Source organism: Rhamphochromis sp. 'chilingali', assembly GCF_963969265.1.
Source record: "Rhamphochromis sp. 'chilingali' genome assembly, chromosome: 7".
In the NCBI taxonomy this organism is placed as follows: domain Eukaryota; kingdom Metazoa; phylum Chordata; class Actinopteri; order Cichliformes; family Cichlidae; genus Rhamphochromis; species Rhamphochromis sp. 'chilingali'.
Genome location: NC_137934.1, coordinates 40,157,760 through 40,179,364, shown reverse-complemented (window position 1 = coordinate 40,179,364; position 21,605 = coordinate 40,157,760). Strand labels below are relative to the sequence as shown.

Below are 21,605 nucleotides of genomic sequence, written 5' to 3'. Positions count from 1 at the left end.
ACTGGCAAAAGCAGTTCTGAATGCTTAGCAATGAGGAGAACATTTTTAACTTTACTCGGAGCAGCCATACTAAATGGCGTGTTTTAGGCTACTGACACATTAATAGACGTGTCACTTGCAGAATTCTAAATTTACATTTTTTAAAAGAATTCTGACCAGAGGCATCGCTTAAGTTTGAATGTTTGAAGGAAACCTCTATAATTTGTATATATCACTTTCTTGGGGTTTTTAGAGTCCATATCTGATGTATGGACGTGATACTGAATAATCAAAGGGAGCAGCTGTGCACATCGCAGGGTCTTCTTGTAATTGACTAAGTAAATGAATATAACCTGAATAATGAATATTAACTTCATCAACTGTAATGCTTGGTACACTGCTTGTGCACACAAGCAACCAGCAATCAGGAAGACGCTGCAGTGGATGAAAGCAAAATTTCAATTAGTGTTAATGTGTGCACTTTAGAGCTGTGAACTGACAGATTTTGTTACTTTTTAACAAGGTCAGACATGAGAAAGTGAATGAGGTTATTTTTGCAGGGCGATCTTTGAGCATCATTGAAATCACCACATGACGACCTGTTTTAATCAAGGCAGCCGTCTACGCTGAACTGCTCACATTTAATTTATGTAACGTACTCACCGCAGAGCCCACAGCTGAAATATAATCTTCAGGTCTACTTTTCTGCATGCTGAACACAAGACTACAGCGAGTATTTGTTTGGTAGCAAGCACTGTCATAAACTTTCAGCAAGCACCAGTGAAAGCCTGTCTCTCTTTTCTTTGCATCCACCCTCCATCGTAGAAAATAAAAATAAAATACAAAGAACGGATTATTGCTACAAGTCCCACCACTCACTCTCAAATAAACCTGAAAGAAGTATTTGGAGTTATAGGCTTGGAGAGGAAAGTATGAGGGGCTTGTGCCGGATGTCAGGCAGGCCCAGCATTTCATCAATACTCCCGAGCTCAGCCTGGCCCTGGGGCTGGGCTGGGCGTGGCGATAGAGAGGCTCACCCTCAGCTAATGACAGGGCCCACTGTACTCGGTATAGATCACCCTGACCCATAAACAACATCTCCACACACTGACAGGCACATACACTTTTACTGTACACACCTATGCAGACACACTGACCTCAATGCAATAGACATTTGTGAGACACACACTTGACAGAGGCCTGAGTCCGGGACAGGGCTCTGCTGTGTCTTGCCTGGATGTCGAGGTATCTCTCCTTCCAGTCTTTGCAACTACAAAACTGCCAGCTGTCATTCTGAAATGCTTCATTTGAGCCAGACATTTACATTTGAAATCATTTTGCATTCTTGCTTGGAAACTTTTCCAGCAAGAGAAATGGGCATTAAAAGGATGATGAATGCAGAGTGACAAACACATACGGACCAGAAAGCACAGATTATGGGATGGTGGCGTGAGACTGATGTTGTTTGGTGCTGCATGAGGGAAAACAAACAAATGTACAAATACCTTCCTGTTTCCTGATAGCAAACATCAGCCATCTTGGCTCAGATGTGTTTGTGACTCTGCATTCTGAAAGGGCATTATGCTAATGCACTGACCTTTAGATGTGGATGTGTTTGCCTGACTGAATAGGCCTTTCCTACTTTGCTCTTTACTTCACTCGGGCACACAATCTCCTAGCATTTTAATTAAAGGAAAAGCTGCCAAGAGAAAGGAGGTGGGGGGCGTCCCTGCCAACGCTATTTAAGGTCCAGAGTGTCATCTTCTTAGGAATTAAATAAATTCGATTGGATGTTTCTGAGGTGTGTTTGTTTCCTTAAATTTGTTATTATACTATATTCTAGTATTCCTTACAGAAATACTTTGGTACGATTTTCTCTGGATCTCAGTCACCTCCACCAGAAGCAGAACAGATACAAAGCCAATCTTCCTTATTAGGTGTAGTTTTAATCAGTTCCTCTGGATGTCAAATTTCAGCCTCTTCAGCACTTCTGCAGGCCCATTGAGCAGGTTTGTGTTGAGCTTTGCTAAAGCAACAGCAGCTGGGCAGGTAAGCCAGAGTTACCATGGACTTGTGTTTGTTTAGGATCAGCTCAGGGAATACTTATCTCCACCAGATACAAGAACATTTTTCTCTAGGAAAATATACACTTGAGCTCTGATGAATGTCTTCTAGACTTACAGCACTCAATCCACTAACTTTATTTTTCATCTACTGACCCTTGTGTTTTCTTGTCACTTTTGGAAACAGGACCGATCTCAGAGTTCTTCACACTCCTCAGTGGAATTTGTCTTGTTGTATTGATACATTGTTTATAATAAATCTTGACGTGTGTATACTACCAAGTGTTGTAAATGAATATATAAAACTCTTCCATTCATAAAAACTGCAGTTGTCATAGGATTCATCCGTGTGTTGACAAAGCTACATGAGACGAGAATACAGTTCACTGTGCTGTCATTTCATACTGTATTCTTCTACCGCATGAAGCTTTGTCTCAACCTGTGTCAGGTGTCAGAAATAGCTTTTTCATCTTTTCAAAGGTAGGGCTCACATGGTAATAAGCCCTCTTTCCTTTCTCCCATCTCTGCCCTGCCGTCTGCAGAGACCTGTGCCGTCAACAACGGCGGCTGCGACAGGACGTGTAAAGACACAGCTACGGGGGTGCGTTGCAGCTGCCCTGTGGGATTCACCCTCCAGCCTGATGGAAAAACATGCAAAGGTCAGTAAAGAGAAGATAGTGTGTGAATATACATGTGTGTGACTTATGTGAGTGGAAAGGGTTAGTTTCACACGGTTCACACGACTGCTTTCTGAGTGATCCACAGCCAAACTCTGGCCTCACCATCCGCTTCACTTCGATCTGCACAAAGCTTCGTTCGTGGTCATTTGCTCTGCTGCTGCTTGTTGTTGGTTTTGCAGTTGAGCATTTCTCCCCTTCTGGGAGCCGAGCTATGACGTCAATGACGGTGGTCCGAGGAGAAGATGCTGCAGCGTGGGCCTTAACAATCCAAACACATTATTATAGCCTTTTGACTTTCCTCTAAACAAACAACCTCGTGGAGTAAGGCAGACCTGTGGGTCTGTGGCTGGGTTGGAGCCCAGTCCCACACAAGTCTTTATTTTTGTCAGGGCTGGACAAAGAAGCAACAAAAGGGCTTCAAGGTTTTCTGTTTTTGAACTTTTCAAATGCATAAAGAGGTTATAAAGAGCAGAATAGCGGTCCCAAACAATCTGAGAATGTGTCATCAGCTCTCATTTTAAAGACTGCATTCATACGTCCAGCAGTGCAGAGCAGGCCACTTCTGTTTGTTTGTCTTCAGTTGGTGGAAGAACCCCAGAGGGTAGGGGCTTCTGTCTGCTCAGCTCCTCAGGACCTTTCATTCAATTCAATTTTTATAGAGACAAATCACAACAACAGTCGCCTCGAGGCGCCTAATATTGTAAGATACACAATAACAATTGAGAGCTTTTCTTTAGTGAAAGTAAAGCATTCAAACACTATTCTAAGATGAATCACCGAAGTACAGCCAGCTGAAGAAATTTGACTATCAACAAAATTATGTGATGTTTCATTCACACTAGAGTAAAAATGCAACCTTGTGATTAGCAAATAAAAGTGATTTCTCAGTAATTGCACTGAATGTCACTGATATACAGACTGATGAAGGTTTGCAAAAAACTGCTAATTCATAAAAACACATCTGTTTGGAAAAGCAATTCAAGTGTTTGCCAGCTGGTTCTAAATCAAGGCAAGTTTGACAAGCAGTGTATATCATTTTGTGTTGAATCGCCATCCTGTTACAGTTTGTGGAGGAATTTCTTTCTTATTTTAGATCTGTGAGGGTCTGGCTCGACTGAATTTAAGCGATTAGTGTGAATTTCTGTTTAATGTGAATTAGTGTGGATGCATTCTGTCGTGGCTGTGTGCAGGCAGGAAGAGAGGACCCAAAATGCAGGACTCACAGAGGCAGAAGTAATTCAGAAAACTCAGCTTTATTGCTGGGATAGACTGAACAGAAAAACTAACTAAACTGGGAATACGGAACAAACTAAACAGGTAGACAGGCTGGCAAACAGAACACACAGTGAAAGAGGGTACGACGCGACAACGAGCAGGGGAAGACGCAGACACTAAATACAAGAGGTGAACAGAGCTAAGAGGAAACAGCTGGGAGACACGGCTGACGCTGATTACACTGACGAGACAGGGAGCGCACAGAGCTGAATGCACAGACATAAGGCACAGACCTACAAAGTAAAACAGGAAGTACACGACAGACAGAGCGAGCCAGACGAGACAGAAGTTACCAGACGCAGACTCATGAGCAGACAGAATAACACCATGGACAGACAGAAGGAACACAGAGAAGAGGATAAACACTGGGAAACCAAATAACAAAACCTAACAACAAGAACTCAGGAAGTACTGCCAAAACTAGGAAGCTGAAATACTAGGACAGAACCCAAAACAAACAGTCATACTTCGTAATGAAATCAAAAGTAAAAGTACAAAACCAAAAACACTGGGCCACCGACCCAGGACCGGGACACCGACCCAGGACCGGGACATATTCGGCAATAGGTTTGCAATTTTTTGCAGTTTATCACAGTTAAACTTCATATTATCATGAACAGACCTAGTCCCACATCGCCGAAATATTTCAACAAAGCAGCAAGTAAAGCAAACAATATAATATCACGTCAGCTTCACATGGAATCATCTCCTTCTGTCACAAACCATCTCTGATACTCATCTCTATTCCACCCTGCCTGCACTCTCTTCTTCACCCACCTGTCCTATGCAGTGTCCACTGCTGTTGATTCTCTGTGTTCAAACTCATTGCCACTACTCCTCACTCTTATACTTGATTCTCACATTCTGTCGGCCTCTGTTGACTTTCCTCTTTTCTCCAAAGCACCCCTCCTCCTCTCCAGACTGTAGCCTGTTCCCTACTTTCACTATAGATCAAAATGTCATCTGCAAACATCACAGCTTGTCACAGAGACTCCTGCCTGACCTCGTTTGTCCCGTCCGTCACCATTGCAAACAAAAAGGGACTCAGAGCTGATCCCTCATGTAATCCCACACCCACTCTGAAACCATCTGTCACTCCTACCATCCCACCCTCACATGCTTCTCTGCCACTCCTGACTTCCTCGTGCAGGACCACAGTTCCTCTCTTGGCACCCACAGAGACACAGTGCAACTCCTGTGTTTCTCCATCAACACTCTTTCTCAGCTTTTAGTCCTTTACCTTCTCTCACTTCCTCAATTTGATTTTCAAAGTCATCCCACACAATGCCATCCAGTTACATTCTTCTCTGTGTGCACCTTCCTCTAATTTTATATGTTATGCTATGTCGATTCCTCTTCTTAAAGTGTTCAACAGCCATTTCCATCCTTTTTGCAAATTCCACCACCGTTGGCATTTCTCTCCTTTACACCATACCTATCCATATAGGATAGGTATGGTATATTTCCTTCTCCTACATGTCTGTTGGAGTCTGTCCCAAACAAAGCAAACCTCCTTTGCAGACACTCTGCGCCACTTTTCTATAGAGTAGCTCTCGCTTTTAACTAACATCCAACTTGGAGTCATACGCACTGATGCTCATGACAGCACGCCTTCGATTTCCAGATTCAAAACTAATTATGCTGTCTGACAAAGTCTACACCTCCACAACAGTTAAGGATGCCTCTGGGAGTAAAATAGGCCATCTACTCAAAGATCAGTTCCCTCGCTCTTTTTACTGAACTCCAAGTTGCCCCATTTTAATAAATGTTAAGCTTCTGTGGGAGTGTTGAGAGTCACAGTCACATACTCTTCCTTCAGGATTAGTCCCACTCCATTTAGCTTCCTATGGTACGGTAGAACAGTTTGAATCCACCATCCTTGCTTCCCTTGATGGTCCTTACTCTCACCTCTGCTCTTCTGCTTCTCACTGCCTCCAAACACACGTCCTGCCTCTCCCAGTCTTTGGTCTTTGGCTGACAGTAGCACCTTCTCTTTGTGTAATTTCACCTTGCTGACCCATGCCAACTACATATCAGTAAAGATTTGCCTGAAAATAAAAGTTTATTTTGGTGTGTAATAGAAGATGTGAACAGGTTTTCAGTGTGGTACGTTCTGTGAGTGATATCTGATGTGTAGAGAGACATTTACAGTGAACAGCCCACAGGTGATGGACGTGAGATAGATGTCGACGTAGAATCAAGGAATTGGTCATTTTGCACAAGGCAAGATGTCCAGAATCTGGACAGCTGGTCTTATGGAAGTATGGTCCTATAATTTAAAATACTGTGTGCGTGCATGTCTTCCAGATAAAGTGTGTCTGCAAAATGACTGTGGGGCAGTCTGAGAATGTGGCATGTAGGTGTGTGAAATTCTGGAGCCAGAGCTGTCTCAGGCCTGCAAGGCAGACGACGTGTCGGCAAACTTTGAGATGTTTGAACAGTGAGGCCCACGCTGGCCTTTCTCGCTCTCTCTCTCTGACACACACACACACACACACTCTCTTCTTCGACCTTGATGTGCACACGCTCACACAGACAGCACCATCCAGCTGCAAATACAGTAAATACATCCATTTACCTGCAAGAGCACTCAACCACAAGGCAAGACGAGTCAGCGTAATTTCAAATGATTAATTAATAATGTTAGCCAGCTTTGACTGGATGCATTGATTTAACATGTTATTGTTATGACACAAGAGCTTATATAAAAGTAGGTCAACTAAGTCAAAAAACAAGAAAATGAATGGAAAAAATTATCAAAAAGCAAACGTGGTGCAAGTGAAATCATTAAAAAGAGAACAATGTAAAAATTAAAATCAACAAATCAACCAGTAAAAAGGATGAAATCCATAATTTATGATTATTAAGATGACAAAAAATTTAATAATGAAAAAACATGATCTGTTATTGTCACCCTGTAGCTTGTAAATTGTTGACTTTAATCATTTCAATATACAATTTCTTGGGTATGAATTTCATAACTAATTTTAAACTAATTAGCTTTACTAATGGGTACCTGAGTTTCATGTTAAATGCTGTTGGAGCATCACTGATCTTTGAGTTTGTAAAGCTGTGTGGTCCCACCCTGTGTTACAGTACAGTACTTAAATCATGTCACAACTTGATTCCAGTGTGGTGGCACTAGATTTTATCATAATACTGAGGTAGTAAGCAAGTGTTTATTTCTCCATTTATATGTCATTACTTGTACTTGGTATGTCATTTATGCTGATATGTTTATCCATCTGCTGCTGTTACACCATGTACAGCTGTCACTGTTGTATGTGGTGTAACCATGTACTGCTAACAGTGCTACTAATAATCGCTGTGTTCATAAATGGTTTACTAAGGAGGAGTAATGCTATATAAATGATATTTACTTGCTAATACCTTACTAAAAGCTTAATAGCGTGACTGATTTATTTCATTATGACAAACTGCACAATAGTACAGCTGGAGGGGGTCAAAGTAGAACCAATGCTCCTTCTTTGCTCAGCCATAAATACTTGAAGATAAAGTCACGTAAAGATGTAAGACCTGCTTTTGTTTTGAGGTACCTGCTGAAACAACTGGTGCTGCATCCTTTTGTTGTTGTTGTTTTTTGAGTCGTTTTAAAGACAGAAATCAGTCAAAGGGAATTATTGCACACGATGTGTACTGAAAATGATTCCAGCGACCCTTTCAGCACCATCATCTGCTGGCAGTTATGTAAAGATCACAGCTGGAAGATCATCTCTTCAGATGTCAAGTTAAGAGCCCAGCATCTTGTGCGAACACTTACACTGTCCCTTTGGGTGATTTGTGATGCTGACAGAACCCAGCATTTATAGTGGAGAAAAAAAAGATTCCCCGCTCTGCTTTTTTGCCTTGAGTTAGAAAGATGGATAGGAGTGCAGTCCAGCTGTCCCACGCCCACATAATTTGGTTGTGGATCAGCCCCCGGGCTTCATAAATCCAGCGCTGAGGGGAACTGAGAAACACAGAGCAGGCAGCTCACATCAGTGTCTATCAGGTCAGAAAACATGTAAGATTGGAGAAATATGGCCACAGTGTGACATCACCCACAGGTCCTTAAATGTGGGCTTACTGTTTGCCTCTTCATTTGAAATGGCTACAGTGAAAAAGTGATCAAAGTCAACAGCCCAAGAAAAACGCGACCGCATCGCCATTAAAGCTGAAAGACGCAATGACCAGTAGGTGGCTGTGGCCATCTTTTACTTACAGTCCATGCTTTTACCCCGTGTCTCATGCAGAGTTTACTGTTTAGTGTTCAAGATCCACTCATGATACTTTACATATGTGTGATAATGGTTCCTGTCTGACGACTGGCTGAAAAACAGTCTCTAGTGTCTAAACTCTTTGGATGTGCGTTCATTTTCTGAACCGTGTGTGACGCCTTATCAGTTCCAATTTTCAACTTACTGGTGTATATTAGCAACAAAATTACACCCTTTTAAGTGTCTTAAGTTAAGAATATTTGCTTCACTTCAGCCAGTCCTGGATGTAAAAGACTGAATATTTTAACATCTTCCGTTAGGTTGTGTTAATATCATTACTCTGTATATGGGCTCTCGACATCATTCAATCTAAAGCGGGGTGACAGCTTCCTGTTACCTTGAAGATGCAACATCCTGCTCCAGGACATATACGCGTATTTATGTGCGTCGTGTGTGTGAAGGTGTATTCCACTCTGGTGGCGCGTGTAATCACAGTAGTGTTAGCAGTGTATTGTAGTGCATAGGGTATAATTGCTTGCATTTAGCAGTTTTCAGAACATAGTAGTTAGTGGCAAGATAAACGCCGTGCTATGAGGTGGTCTCCCGTCTAATGTGCCTCTAAATTGCTTGATCGAGACAGACAGCTCTCCTTCGGCCTGTTTGCATCCAACTTAAATCTAAAGCCAAGGGGATGTGCCCTGTCGTGCCTGTCTATCATAATCACTTCAATATAAATATGTAGGGCATGTTTAAAACCCACAAGTCTGATAAACGCTCTTTCATCTGCGCTGAAAGACAAGGCGGTTCAGCCTCTCACGATGACAGACACGCCAACCAGAGGAGCCATTTCATCACAGGCTCTCGTGCTGACAACTGGGTCAGAGAGAAAGACAGAGGGAGAGGTTGTTTTTAACAGCTTCCAGATGTTTGATTAGATGGTGCACACTGGTGGTTATATGTTACTGTAGCACATGTGTGCGTGCTTCTGTTTTTGCAGGTTAATTAACGCAGATTTCGGTTGCATGTACGCTGTTGGACCTCTGCGTGCGGTTATCTGTGTTTCTGTGTGGTCGGCGTACAAATCCCACTACAGTGGCACCGAAGACACGTTCCCACTGGCCTGCATTCCTTCTCTACTTAAAGAGAAGTGAAAACAAACAGACAAACATACATTCACATCAAACCGAGACAAGGACATGATCACAGCCATTCATGGGGAAATTAATAGACCTTTACAGAAGGGGAATCATCTAGATGAACAATTGTGCTCGTCCCTTACTGTGAGTTTGTCTTTCTGCTGATCTTTGTGTTTTGAAGCAGAACTAGTGACTGAAAAACACAAGCATAAAGAAACAACTTGTCAGTTAACACATACCCTGCTTTCAGTCTACTATGATTAGCGATGGTTATGTTTCAATTTTCTGCTTCATAGTTGCACTAGGAAGTTTAATTATGCTACATGTGCTATGAACGTTCTGTAAAAGTCAAGCACTGAACATGAGTCAGTGGCCCAACACCTGCAGGTGATTGTACATTCCTGTTAGCTGTCTCTGGAGTTCACTCAGCCCCTGAAGGACACATGTGTAGTTGGTGCATTGTGGTGTAGTGTCTCGAGGACCAGGTCACACGGTCATAATAACTGGCTGGTATGCAGACACCTGCACAGAGCTTCACACTCGTGATGTGAGGATGAAGCTGTGACACTCTTGTAACAACACCAGTTGCACATGTGACACCTTTTTTATATTTTGGTACAAAAGTGATCTGGTAGTGTGGCGTGAACTTGCTGTGACAGCATTTTTAATCTTGTTTACATTCTTTATAGATGCTCCCGGTCAAGAAAACACGGCGGGCAGGTGGCTACGTTTGACCAAAATCAACATCACAACCTCAGTTACTAACAGCATCTGCCTCCTGAGCCACAGTCTGGATGCGACTCATTCAGTCTTTCAATATGACACATTTGTCCGACAGTTTATATAGAAACATAATTTAGTAACTCCTATGTCACTTTTGACCTCGGGAGAAGTCGCAGGTCAGTGAGATCAAGCCTGAGACACACTGACTCAATCGCAGCCGGCCGTCTCTGTTCCAGCTGAAGCGGGCTGGATCACTGACTCTTTCACTGTTGTGAGAGTTTGGAGCCCTGGCCCACATGCCCTCGTGGAGTGTTTGTTATTAAACAGCACTAGGATCGAACACTAGGATCATTTAATACCTGAACAAATACACGCTGCCTCCCGGCATGATGTCTGTCCCCGTCACCACCAGCACCCCGCAAAGAACACCTACGCTCTTCAAGAAAACTAGATCTCCTTTCCCCCGTGCATAATTATTTGTGGAGGTTCATGTTTCTGCAAATTTATTCCATTTAATTGCTTTTTACTGCAAATATTTGGTAAAACCACACAGCTTATACTCAGGAGGTCTGTGTGCACATTCCTGCAACAAATCTTATATTGGCTTAAGTGACCAGAGCTGTATTCCTGGTCAGTCTGCTTCAACGAAATGGACAGGCAATCATACTGGAGACCCTACCGTTGACCTCTGGAGGCAACAGTCAGAGTTGAGGAGTTAGAGTCCATCATTCCTCCAGTTGGCTAGTATAGTCCACAGCACTGATCACTTGGGCCAGTTGCTAGGTCTTAATCAGGCTCTGCAGCATCATCAGGGTCTCCACTGGAGTCAGGTTTCTCATTCCAAACACTGGGCTCCTCAAACCCAGCCTGAGGCTCACAGAGAGAAAGAGAAGGGGTCGGGAGGCCTGTTTCCTTTGGCTCAGGTGGATGTCAGCAAGTCTTCTCATTTGTGATTTTTTTCTCTTTTTGTTAAAAGGTTCCAGAATATTTTCTTTAGCAGTGCAGACAGATTTTGCAGGAGTGACTTAGTGAGTGTCATGTCTCTCTCTCTGTGTTTGAAAGTCGAAACGATGCTCTGCTCTAAACTTTTATGACTGTTTCCAGAACCACCGTTTTTCTGCGAGATTCTCCTCTGCTGCTACACGCTGTTAAATTCATTTCTTCCGTGTTAATGCACACTTTTAATTTCTACTGAGAAACACTCCAAATTCAGCATTGCAATAAACATTTTGACACATTTTCTATCCCTAAAGAAGCCGTTCATTGTCTCTGTAATGTTTGATTTTGTGTTTGAGTGGCATCACACTCTCAGAAAATTCATTACCTAGGTTCAGCTGGAAGTGGACTGCTCTCGCCAGCTTTTTATTTACTTTATTGTAGTTGATAAATTTCTCGTAAATCCAAATCCTTAAAGTGACTTTACAAAAGGTCTAAAAAGTACTAAATTTGGCTGTTGAACATAAACATTCATACACAATCGGTTTGAATCGTCTGGTAGACCTACGTGGTGTTCAGAGACGTGGTAAAGGTTGGAACTATTGATTGGAGGCTGGAGTAAGTTATTGATCGTCTAGAGTAAACGTCAGACATGGATCCCGAGAGACAGCCTGTGGGTGTATCTGTGTGTGTTTGTGTGTGTGGTGGTGGTAGTGGGGTTGAAATGTTCAACCACTCCCTTTACAAAGGCAGGACACATCATTGCATGTGCACCCTGTCAGAGAGTCTCAGCTCAGTCCAGCTTGTTTTGCAGTTAGTTCACCTGCATTAACAAACCCACGACCTGCACGATGCTATCAATGTGCTCATTATCCATAAAGGTGTTCTTCTATTGTTTTCTCATGCAAACACAAGCAGAAGTGCTGTGTTGTTAGCTGTGATAGCACTGCATAGCCCAGCTACAAATTATGTTGTTTAGTGTCGACTGTACTGTCAGTAAACACTTCCTTGATGATGAATGTCACGTACCTTGGGGGTCCTGTGATTTGACCTCTAGCACCATCCTGAGGTTGCCCAATGCAAATACTCTGGTTTATGATTCCCCTGAGTTTCTCAACAGCACTTTTGCTAGGCTTCATCCTTTGCGCTCGTAGCCAAATCACTCTTGTTTCTGATGAGTCAGCTTCCTGTGAGGAACTGCTGGCTGCAGCTAGTCTTGTTTTAGGTGTTACAAGAGACAAATAATTCCTCCAGTAAACTGACAAGTATTTTTGAAAGCACCTTCTACTCTCAAATGTTCCTTTTAAAGACAGCATTACCCACCTGCTTGCTAGCTGTGAAAACCTTGTAAATTCATCATGATGGCTAAAGGCAAAATCGTCTGAATGCAAAATTAAAAGGCTAAGCTTGGTGGAGAGGTGCATGAACCCACTGAACTGTGATGCAGGAAACTTTAAAGTTGTGAAATAATGCATTGGTCTTGGTAGAGGATTGCACTCTTTTTATGATTATATAAAATGACTGGGTTCCTCAGGTGATATTTTATGCATTTTCTTAGAGAGAGGATGAAGAGTTCCGCCATTTGCGAAGGAGTCATAGTAGGAGCCGCTCCTCCTCCTAACAGCTGAGGCGGTTTGGGCATCTGACTCCTGGATTCCTCCTGGATGGATGGATGGATGGATGGATGGATGGATGGATGGATGGATTTGCAGCAGTGGTTCCGTGTAGAAAGACCAACTCTGACATGCCACACATATCACACAACCTCACTTGTCTTTAACTGTCCTGTGTCTTCTCTCTAGATGTGATCATTTCAAGATGTGCTAAAACTTAATGTATTTATTTAACCTCAAAGCTTATTTAAGCTCCATTCAGGGTAATTACATACCCCATTATAAGGTTCAGCGGTCCCTGGTGGGGTCATTAAGTGTGGGTTGTGTGTGCTAGTGCTTGCAGCTGCCAGAATAATTAGGAAGCTTTCTGTGTTGGGTAGATGGTGGTAGCTACCTTTGTTACATTAGAGGCATTAGAGGAGACAATGTGGGCAGAAGGGGAGTGATGGTGTGTGTATGTGTGTGTTCCTTAGTTGGTATATAGGCCAGTATACCTGAGAGAATTTAGGTAAATTCTTTTTAAACGATTACTGAACTTACTAGATGCAGAAAATGAACCCAAAAAAGCTCTTGACTTCCTAAAGTCTCAAAGTCCTGAGGCCAAGTGTGCCTGGGCTGGTACCTGAAGGGAAAGATAGCCATGCGTTCTGCGGTCAGCCACAGAGGAACAGGAAAGCAGCTGATTGATTTAAAATCCTCAGAGAGAATCAGAGCCTCACGTTAGATACGAAAGAGGAAGATACAGAAAAATACAATGTGTAAAAAAGAAAGTAGGAGCAGATGACACACAAAAATGAAATCCAAGTTGAATTTCTGACAGTGAAGAGCAGAAAGCAAAAAGGAGCAATCAGCAGCCTCCTTGTACTTATCTGTAAGTATGACATCACAGTCTGGAGTGTTCGACAGGCTGTTGCATGTGTCTGGATGCCCTTACCTGTCCTACACTCCATAAAAAAGAAAGATCCCTGAGCCTTATTTTCTTCCCATCAGCCACGGGGAAATCTGTTTTAGCGCAGCCAGATGGAGGGACAATCCCTTTAAACAGGGCACGGCGGGACACAGTTTACTACATTTCTACTGTGGCGCAAAGCCAGCTCATTCTGGATTCCTGTCTCAGCTCCATATTTAGATGAAGAGTTCATTCAGCAGAAACTCCCTCAGGATAGAGACTGAGATGATCGGGCCAAAGAGGCTGAGTCTGCCCTGCTGGAAAAACACAGTGGATGACTTACTGTTTTATGGGGCTCCTATCACGCCACACTGAGAGAACGTGTGCGCGTACTCCTGTGCTCTCACCACCTCTTACTGATGCTGGTAGTAACTGGCTCCAACTGGTTAAAGCTACACACTGCATTAAATGCATGCTACTTCTTACATGTAATGGTGCTGTTAATTAACACAACAGCAAGTTACCACAGGTGCTCCTCTTCACTGTCACAGCATCACAACATCACAGTCCCTCAAAATCACAAACTCTGGAAGGTTGATGTCAGCAACCATGCAAATCTTAGATCTATTAGTAATTATTCAAGAGAAATGTAAGACTTCAGTCTCCATGACTGCAGTGGATTATCCCGTCTAAGCAGAAAACTATGTATGGCAGGAATATGACACGCTAAAATAAACCAGAAGGTTTTTGCGTGTTTGTGCTCTTGTGCTGACTTCTTCACTCAGGCCATAAAGATCTACATTTTTAATATATAAGAGTAAGCCATGTAAGTGTAAGCCACACTGCTTCTTACATGTGTTAACATTTTCATGATATCCATGAACCATCGTACGTTTTTGCTGCAGGGTTTTCATTTTTTTTTTCCCAGTGGAAGATTACTTGGGAAGTGGGGGTTTGAAAAGTTTTGATTGTGAAAGTTTAAAGCAGGTAATGTGTGTTTGAGACTCATTTAGTGCCACTAAAGAGACAACAACAAAACACTTACAACAAAAGGCACTGTGCAAAGATGATCCAGCAAGAGCCAATAAAACAAAGAAATACTTGAGACACAAAGATGTGGAGAAAAGCCAATTTACAACTAAAAGTAAAGACCCAACAATCACATGATGCCCTATAAGCAAGCACTTGGCGACAGTAGGAAGGAGAAACTCCCTTTTAAGAGGAACAAAGCTCCAGCAGAACCAGGTTTGGAGAGCAGCTGCACTGCACCGTCACCGGTTGGGGGTAAGAGGAAAGAGAAGAGATCAGAGAGAGACAGGAGAAACGACACACTATGAGAGAGACAGCCAGAGTTTAATCATCACTGATGATTAAAGTATGATGGTGTATAGATACAGGGAGTGAAAAGAAATGAGTGAAGAGTAAACAGGGGCCCTCCCACCAGCCTATTGCAGCATAACTAAAGGATGGAAGCTCGTAGCAGAGCCTGGTACCTGAAGGCTCTGCTTCTCATTCTATTTTTAAAAACTCCAGGAGCCATCAGTAAGCCTGCAGTCTCAGAGCAAAGTGCTCATGAGACTCTGAGACTGCATGTTCTGATAACAGTGATGCTCCTCAAATGAATGAGGGGAGTGATACATATCTGTTGAATGTGCATGCTGAAGGACATATTCAGATTAAGAATAACCTCACTGTGTCATGGGAGGCTAAGGCTAGTTAAGCCTAAAAGAAGGATGTAAAAAGTACATTGTAACCTGATTGGAACCATTTGCAACTCTATGAGGAAGGATCCCCGTTTAACTCCACAAACCGGAATTTATCACAAAGATATGTTTTAGGCGACTGCATGACAGTTAATTTAATAATAACATTGTTCTAATCTTTGTATTACAACATTGTGGTCAGTGGTGATGAACGCTGCACTGAGCAGGACAAGCACAGAGGTGAGCCAACTGTCAGAGGCCATAAGATCGTTCATGACCTTCACTAGTGCTGTTTCTTGTTCTTCAAGGAGACCATTCCTTTGCAAGTGACCAGTTAACTACCTGACAACTCATTTTTGAAATAAAAAAAGTTAGAAATCAGTCTATAATTAGACCGGTGGGCCAGGTAAGGGTTTAACTCTCACCATGTCACGGTAAGCTGTGTGGCAGGAAGTGGTTGGACCCAAACGCAGGACTCAAAGACGGAATATTAAACTTGAGGCGTTGGCTTTATTTGCAGGCAAAACAAACTTAGACACATGAGAACTATAAAACAATAACAAAACTCAAACTAGGAGGGTTAACCTAAACTGGGAATCTCCAAAAGGTTGATTCTGTTCATCTGGACGTAGCGTTTTGTGGGAGAAACGTTTCGTCACTCTTCCAGGTGACTTCTTACAAAGGTTTCAATCTTATAAACAGTACATTTACATAATGACTGAAACCAGCCCACTGAAGGAACAATGGGCTGGGAGATTAAAGATTGAGAATTTGCATAATTAAGATTAAGGAACTGACCTCCCAGCCCATTGTTCCTTCAGTGGGAAGGAAACCTGCAGTCAGCTGAGGCTGAAGACGTCACCTGGATGGGTGACGAAACGTTTCTCCCACAAAACGCTACGTCCAGATGAACAGAATCAACTTTTTGGAGATTTACTTTCCTGGATGATTGAGATGCATCAAGACCTAAACTGGGAATACATGGCGTGGCTGGTCATAACCTGATGACACAGCTAACGCGGAGGACGTGACAACAGGGAAAAACACAGGGCTTAAATACATACTGGCATAATTAGGGAATGCGAGCCACGAGGGACAATGCAGGCATGATGTGACACGGGGAAGCAACACTGAACCCAGAAACATGGGACAAGGATTACCAAAGTAAAACAGGAAACTGAGACTCAACACCAAAACTTGGAACATGGGAACACGAGGCATAGAAATGGTGTGACACAGAAACCATAATCCAAGGACCAAGAATGTAACATAAGCAAAACCTCAAAGTCAGAGCTATCAGTTCAATAATACCCGGTAGCTTGGGTCTGTGGGACTGAAGACTGATGCTACAGAGAAAGATGTTATTGTGGGTAAACATCAGCAGTTGTGTATACTATGATTAGAGTTACTCTGCTCAAGTGTATCAGGGAATAAATTCATAAAGCCAATGCTGGTTGAATTAATACTTGGCTTATCAGAACACTGGCTCTGTTTTCAGAGACAAATATGAGGGAATAGGATTTCCTAGCTTTATGGAAAGGTTTTTTTTTATAGAGTAAAAACTATTTTCCAAAGCCAAAGATCAACTGAATGAATGCAAAATTATTTACTCTCCAGCTTGCATGTAATCTGCTTTAAGGTGCACAGTATTACAAGAGATTCAAGCATCTCTGATATGCTGCCTTGTTTTTCAGACGAGTATCCAAAGTCTTACACTGTGAGAATTGATCTCGGTGGTAGGAAAACTTGGGTAGCTGCTCTGCATTGTGTTAGTATTACAGAAGGCAGCATTCAGCATAAATGCACAAATTCAGATGGGTCTCATTACACTGGAGTGAACATAACAAGATTATATGTAATAAGAGATCAAACCCTCAAAATACACAGACTTGCCCTCTGAGAGTACTGGCTGACTGCTGGAGCATAAAGGAGGCGACGGATCGGCTGACTGACCGGCTAGTCATCGCAGAACTGGCAAATACCACAACTCTGGCAGCAGCAATCCATTGTCCACTTCTGGATCTCAGCACAACTGGAGACAGAAGATGGTGGGGAAAAGCAGACACTAAAAACACAAAAAGTGAAAACTAAAATAAAACCTAAAACCATAACATTGCTGAGTAGTTTGAACTTCTGGATGTACCAAATACACCAGTCTGGTCCTCAGAGTCTTTTCTCATTTATTGGTGTATTAAAAAGTAACGTTAGTCAGTGTTTTAACCATTTTATGAAACTAACGTTAAACTGATTAGCTATCTGGATATACAAACAATAAAAAGACACAAATCTGTCCGTGGTAGTTGATGGTCTAGAAAAATAAAACCTTCCTGTTTGAAATGTCATCTAAAAAATAACTATCGATGCAACCAAGACGTCAAATTGGAGACAAAAAAGCAAACGTAGTTGGTGGGAACCTTCTTCCTCGTCCCTCGCCTTCTTTCTCTGTCATCATATACTTTCCTGTCCTCTCCCCCCCCACCCTTCCCCCCACTTCAACACACACACACACACACACACACACACACACACACACACACACACACACACACACACACACACACACACACACACACACACACCTACTCCACTATTTCTCTGTAGTGTCTTCCTCAACTTATTCCCTGGTTTAAGGGCTTAGGTGTTAATCCCTCACAGTTTTCATCACTTAGAGCACCAATCAAAAAAGGCTTAGTGTGTATAATATGCCAGACCGTTGTCCTCTTTCTCTCCTCTTTTGTTTTCTCGATTCCCCATCCACCTTTTTTCCTTTGGGCTTAGTTCTCCCTGTGTGAGTAAACAGAAAGACTTTAGTCCTTATCTGGAAAGGATGCACTTGTTCTAAAGAGATTTAAAAGAAGAGTACTAAAATGTATTCCTAAGAAAAAGATGAACTATTTTGAAGTTTGGGTTCATCTGAGGCCGCGCTAAGTTGGAAGAGGGGAGGAAATAAGATTTGAGGTTTGGAGCTGGTGAAACCAGAAACCAGCAGGTTTGTGGTTGGCAGTGAACCTGGTGCCTCAGGGTTGCCTTTGCATTATTTGTTCTGAATCTGTGGCTGTGGATTGCTGCACCACACCTGAGCTAGAGCTCAGGTATCCAGATTTTATTTCACTGGCACACAGTTTCTAGCAGGACCACATAACTGTTTGAGTGCTGAATCATCACAAACAGTGTTTACATAACACTGGCTGACGAAGCATTGTATAATGATTGTTAAGGTCCTAAATCCAAACTGCTTCAGTTTTAGAATTGTCCTGGATTACCGGTGTATAAAACATTGTAACGAAAGCTGCAAATGTGCCGTAGTAGAAAACAGACTGAAGAGGACAACAGGGAAAACTGCTCTCATCTCACCATCCTTGGCAGCAAGAAGGCCCAAATATGATTTTAATGATGCTTCTCTGAAGTCCTGGCACTCAGTTTCCTTTGCTTCCCAAACTTTTCTTTACTTTACATTTGATACTTTATATTCATATTTATAATTAAAACTTGGATTACTGAAGAATTCTTAGAATCTGAAAATTTATGCTACAATTTTTTACAATTAAGCCTAAAGTAGTATTTTTCAAATGTAGAAATGGACTGTATCTTATGCTTCATTTCAGTCTTTTCTTAACCTTAACTAAGGTTTTTAACCATAACAACCATAACTTAACATTCATTCATGTGTCATTTGCAATGAGCAGATAAACTTTATTGTCATCTCTGCTACATACAGTACAGTAGAGAGACGAGACGACGAGGCTCCAGTTCCATTCAGTGCAAAAAAACAACAATATATGTAGGAAGAGTAAGACTAAATATACGCTTAGAGACTGAGGTGAGGGGAGTAAATATACACTTTGAGGTAAAACTGTTAAAGGATAACTTAGGTACTGAAATTATGTGATCTGGCATCCATCCATCCTTCTGCTTGTCCAGTTCAGGGTCATGAGTGGGCTGGACCCTATCCCAGCTGTCTCAGGTTGAGAGGCAGGACCCTGGACAGGTCGCCCATCTGGTGCAAACTTTGTGTGGATGTGCCATCCTGGAGGAGCTGTGCTACTTGTGCAGCCTGAATGGGCTGTAGGTACGGTCTCATCCTACCAGCACTAGCAAAAAGCAAAACTAGAGAAAAGTCCATCAGGACAGATTATAAGACAGAGCAATGGTGTGCGTTCACCACCTGCAAATTTATTCTCTTTTGGGGAGTGGTCTTGCTGTTGCTTCACCAGTGCACCTATTGTCATTTTGTCCTATTGATGTTTGTACCAAAGTACCTGAAATTGATTCACAGTGGTTTATGCTTCCAAATTGAACAGACTGATACTCTTGAAGTCGAATTGACTCTCTGTTATACCGTGACTATAAAATTTCCCTTCATTTTTTGAGCAATATAAATAGACAAACATCTGTTTTAGTTACAGTCGCCAATGTTTCTTTACTAGGCTTATTTCTCAATCACTGAGTCTGTCTCCCAGTTGTTTGACTGGTTTTATTGGGTGTAGCTAAGTAGCACACATCAAGCTGTATGCCAAGAGTGAAAAAGACATCGATTCACTGATCCACACCACCATAAAATGCAGCATTGGAATGTCATTGCTGCTTTACTCGGATTGGAAGAGTAAAGTCGGATGGTAACAAAGAGAGGGAAGACAGTCAGAACTGAGGCGATCGAATTAGCAGAAAGCAACATTGCAGACATCGAGGATAGCTACAGGTACCTAGGGCAAATGGGAACCATGAAGATAGCGCTAGGAAATCTGCAACCACCAAGCACCTGCAGACAGACAAGAGGGTCCTGAGGGGTCAACTGAACGGTGAGAACAAGATCCGGGCTATCAAGACCTATGCCCTGCCCGTGATCAGGTACCCTCGCTGGGATAATGGGCTGACCAAAGGAAGAGATTAAGGCCATTGACATCAAGGTGAGGAGGCTCCTGACCATGCATGGAGGGTTTCATCCCAAGTCCAGCATCCTGAGACTGTATGCTAGGTCTGGGGAAGGTGGCCGGGACTGGTGAGTGTCAGAACCACAGTCCAGGATGAGACAGCGAACATCCACTCAGTGTGCTCAGTGAATACCTCAGGCAGCAGAAACCAGGAAGGACAGGGCCCTGCACGGTATGCACCACCAGCAGATAGAGGAGGTGGCTGATATGCGCTTTGAGTGCTCAGAAGAGTGGAAAAGCGCTATATAAGAACTAGTCCATTTACCATTTACCATATCCAGAAATCCTACCAGTGGCTGGACAAAGCTGGACTGAAAGACAGCACAGAGGCACTAATCATGGCAGCACAAGAACAAGCTCTGAGCACAAGATCCATAGAGGCTGGGGTCTATCACACCAGGCAAGACCCCAGGTGCAGGCTGTGTAAAGATGCCCCAGAGACAATCCAGCACATAACAGCAGGGTGCAAGATGCTAGCAGGCAAGGCATACATGGAACGCCATAACCAAGTGGCCGGCATAGTGTACAGGAACATCTGTGCCGAGTATAATCTGGAAGTCCCGAGGTCAAAATGGGAGATGCCCCCAAGGGTGGTGGAGAATGACCGAGCTAAGATCCTGTGGGACTTCCAGATACAGACGGACAAAATGGTGGTGGCTAACCAACCGGACATAGTGGTGGTAGACAAACAGAAGAAGACGGCCGTAGTGATCAATGTAGCGAATGACAGCAACATCAGGAAGAAGGAACACGAGAAGCTGGAAAAGTACGAAGGGCTCAGTAAAGAACTCGAGACGATGTGGAGGGTGAAGGTGACGGTGGTCTCCGTGGTAATCGGAGCAATCGGTGCAGTGACCCCCAAGCTAGCCGAGTGGCTCCAGCAGATCCCAGGAACAACGTCTAAGATCTCTGTCCAGTAGAGCATGGTCTCAGGAACAGCTAAGATATATGCTCTTATATACATTTATTTTTTCATAAATATATGAATATACAAAAAAATAAATGCTTAAAGAGTTTTTAAGCTGATGGCTGCACATTAGACCTCTGAAATTATAAACTGGATCCATTTAAGCCTTAGAATTACTCTCAACATTACAGTATTTTATACAGTTTCTAAATCAGATACATGGACAAGATAATACGTGCACTGCAATCTGGAGGACCAAAGTCTTGTCCTGTTTACTACTTCCACAGATTTCTCAGATTTCTTGAAGAGAAGGTTCATGGGTGGACATGCAAAAGTGTGACAGAAGAATATGCAAAGGATGGGATGAGGTGGAGACAGGTGGTGACCACCCTTAAATGGAGCAGCCAAAAGAAGTATAAAATGATAAAATCGAGAAACTGCAGTTTTCTGCTGACAAATATAATTCTTACTCAAGGTTCTTTATTATTTGTCACATGCATAGTTATACAAGTATAACACACAATGAAATGTAGCCTGACACGCTCCTCGACAT

At 42.7% G+C, this 21,605-nt stretch overlaps 1 protein-coding gene across 3 annotated transcripts in view; it reads left to right on the top strand.

The window, feature by feature from the left end:
* Window positions 1-21,605, top strand: part of scube1 (signal peptide, CUB domain, EGF-like 1) — a 126,697-nt gene that overhangs the window by 83,814 nt on the left and 21,278 nt on the right. For all 3 annotated transcript variants that reach the window (XM_080887400.1, XM_080887399.1, XM_080887401.1), the window contains one exon: window positions 2,585-2,701. In XM_080887400.1, coding sequence (XP_080743526.1) covers window positions 2,585-2,701 — 117 coding nt within the window. The remainder of the gene's footprint in view (window positions 1-2,584; window positions 2,702-21,605) is intronic.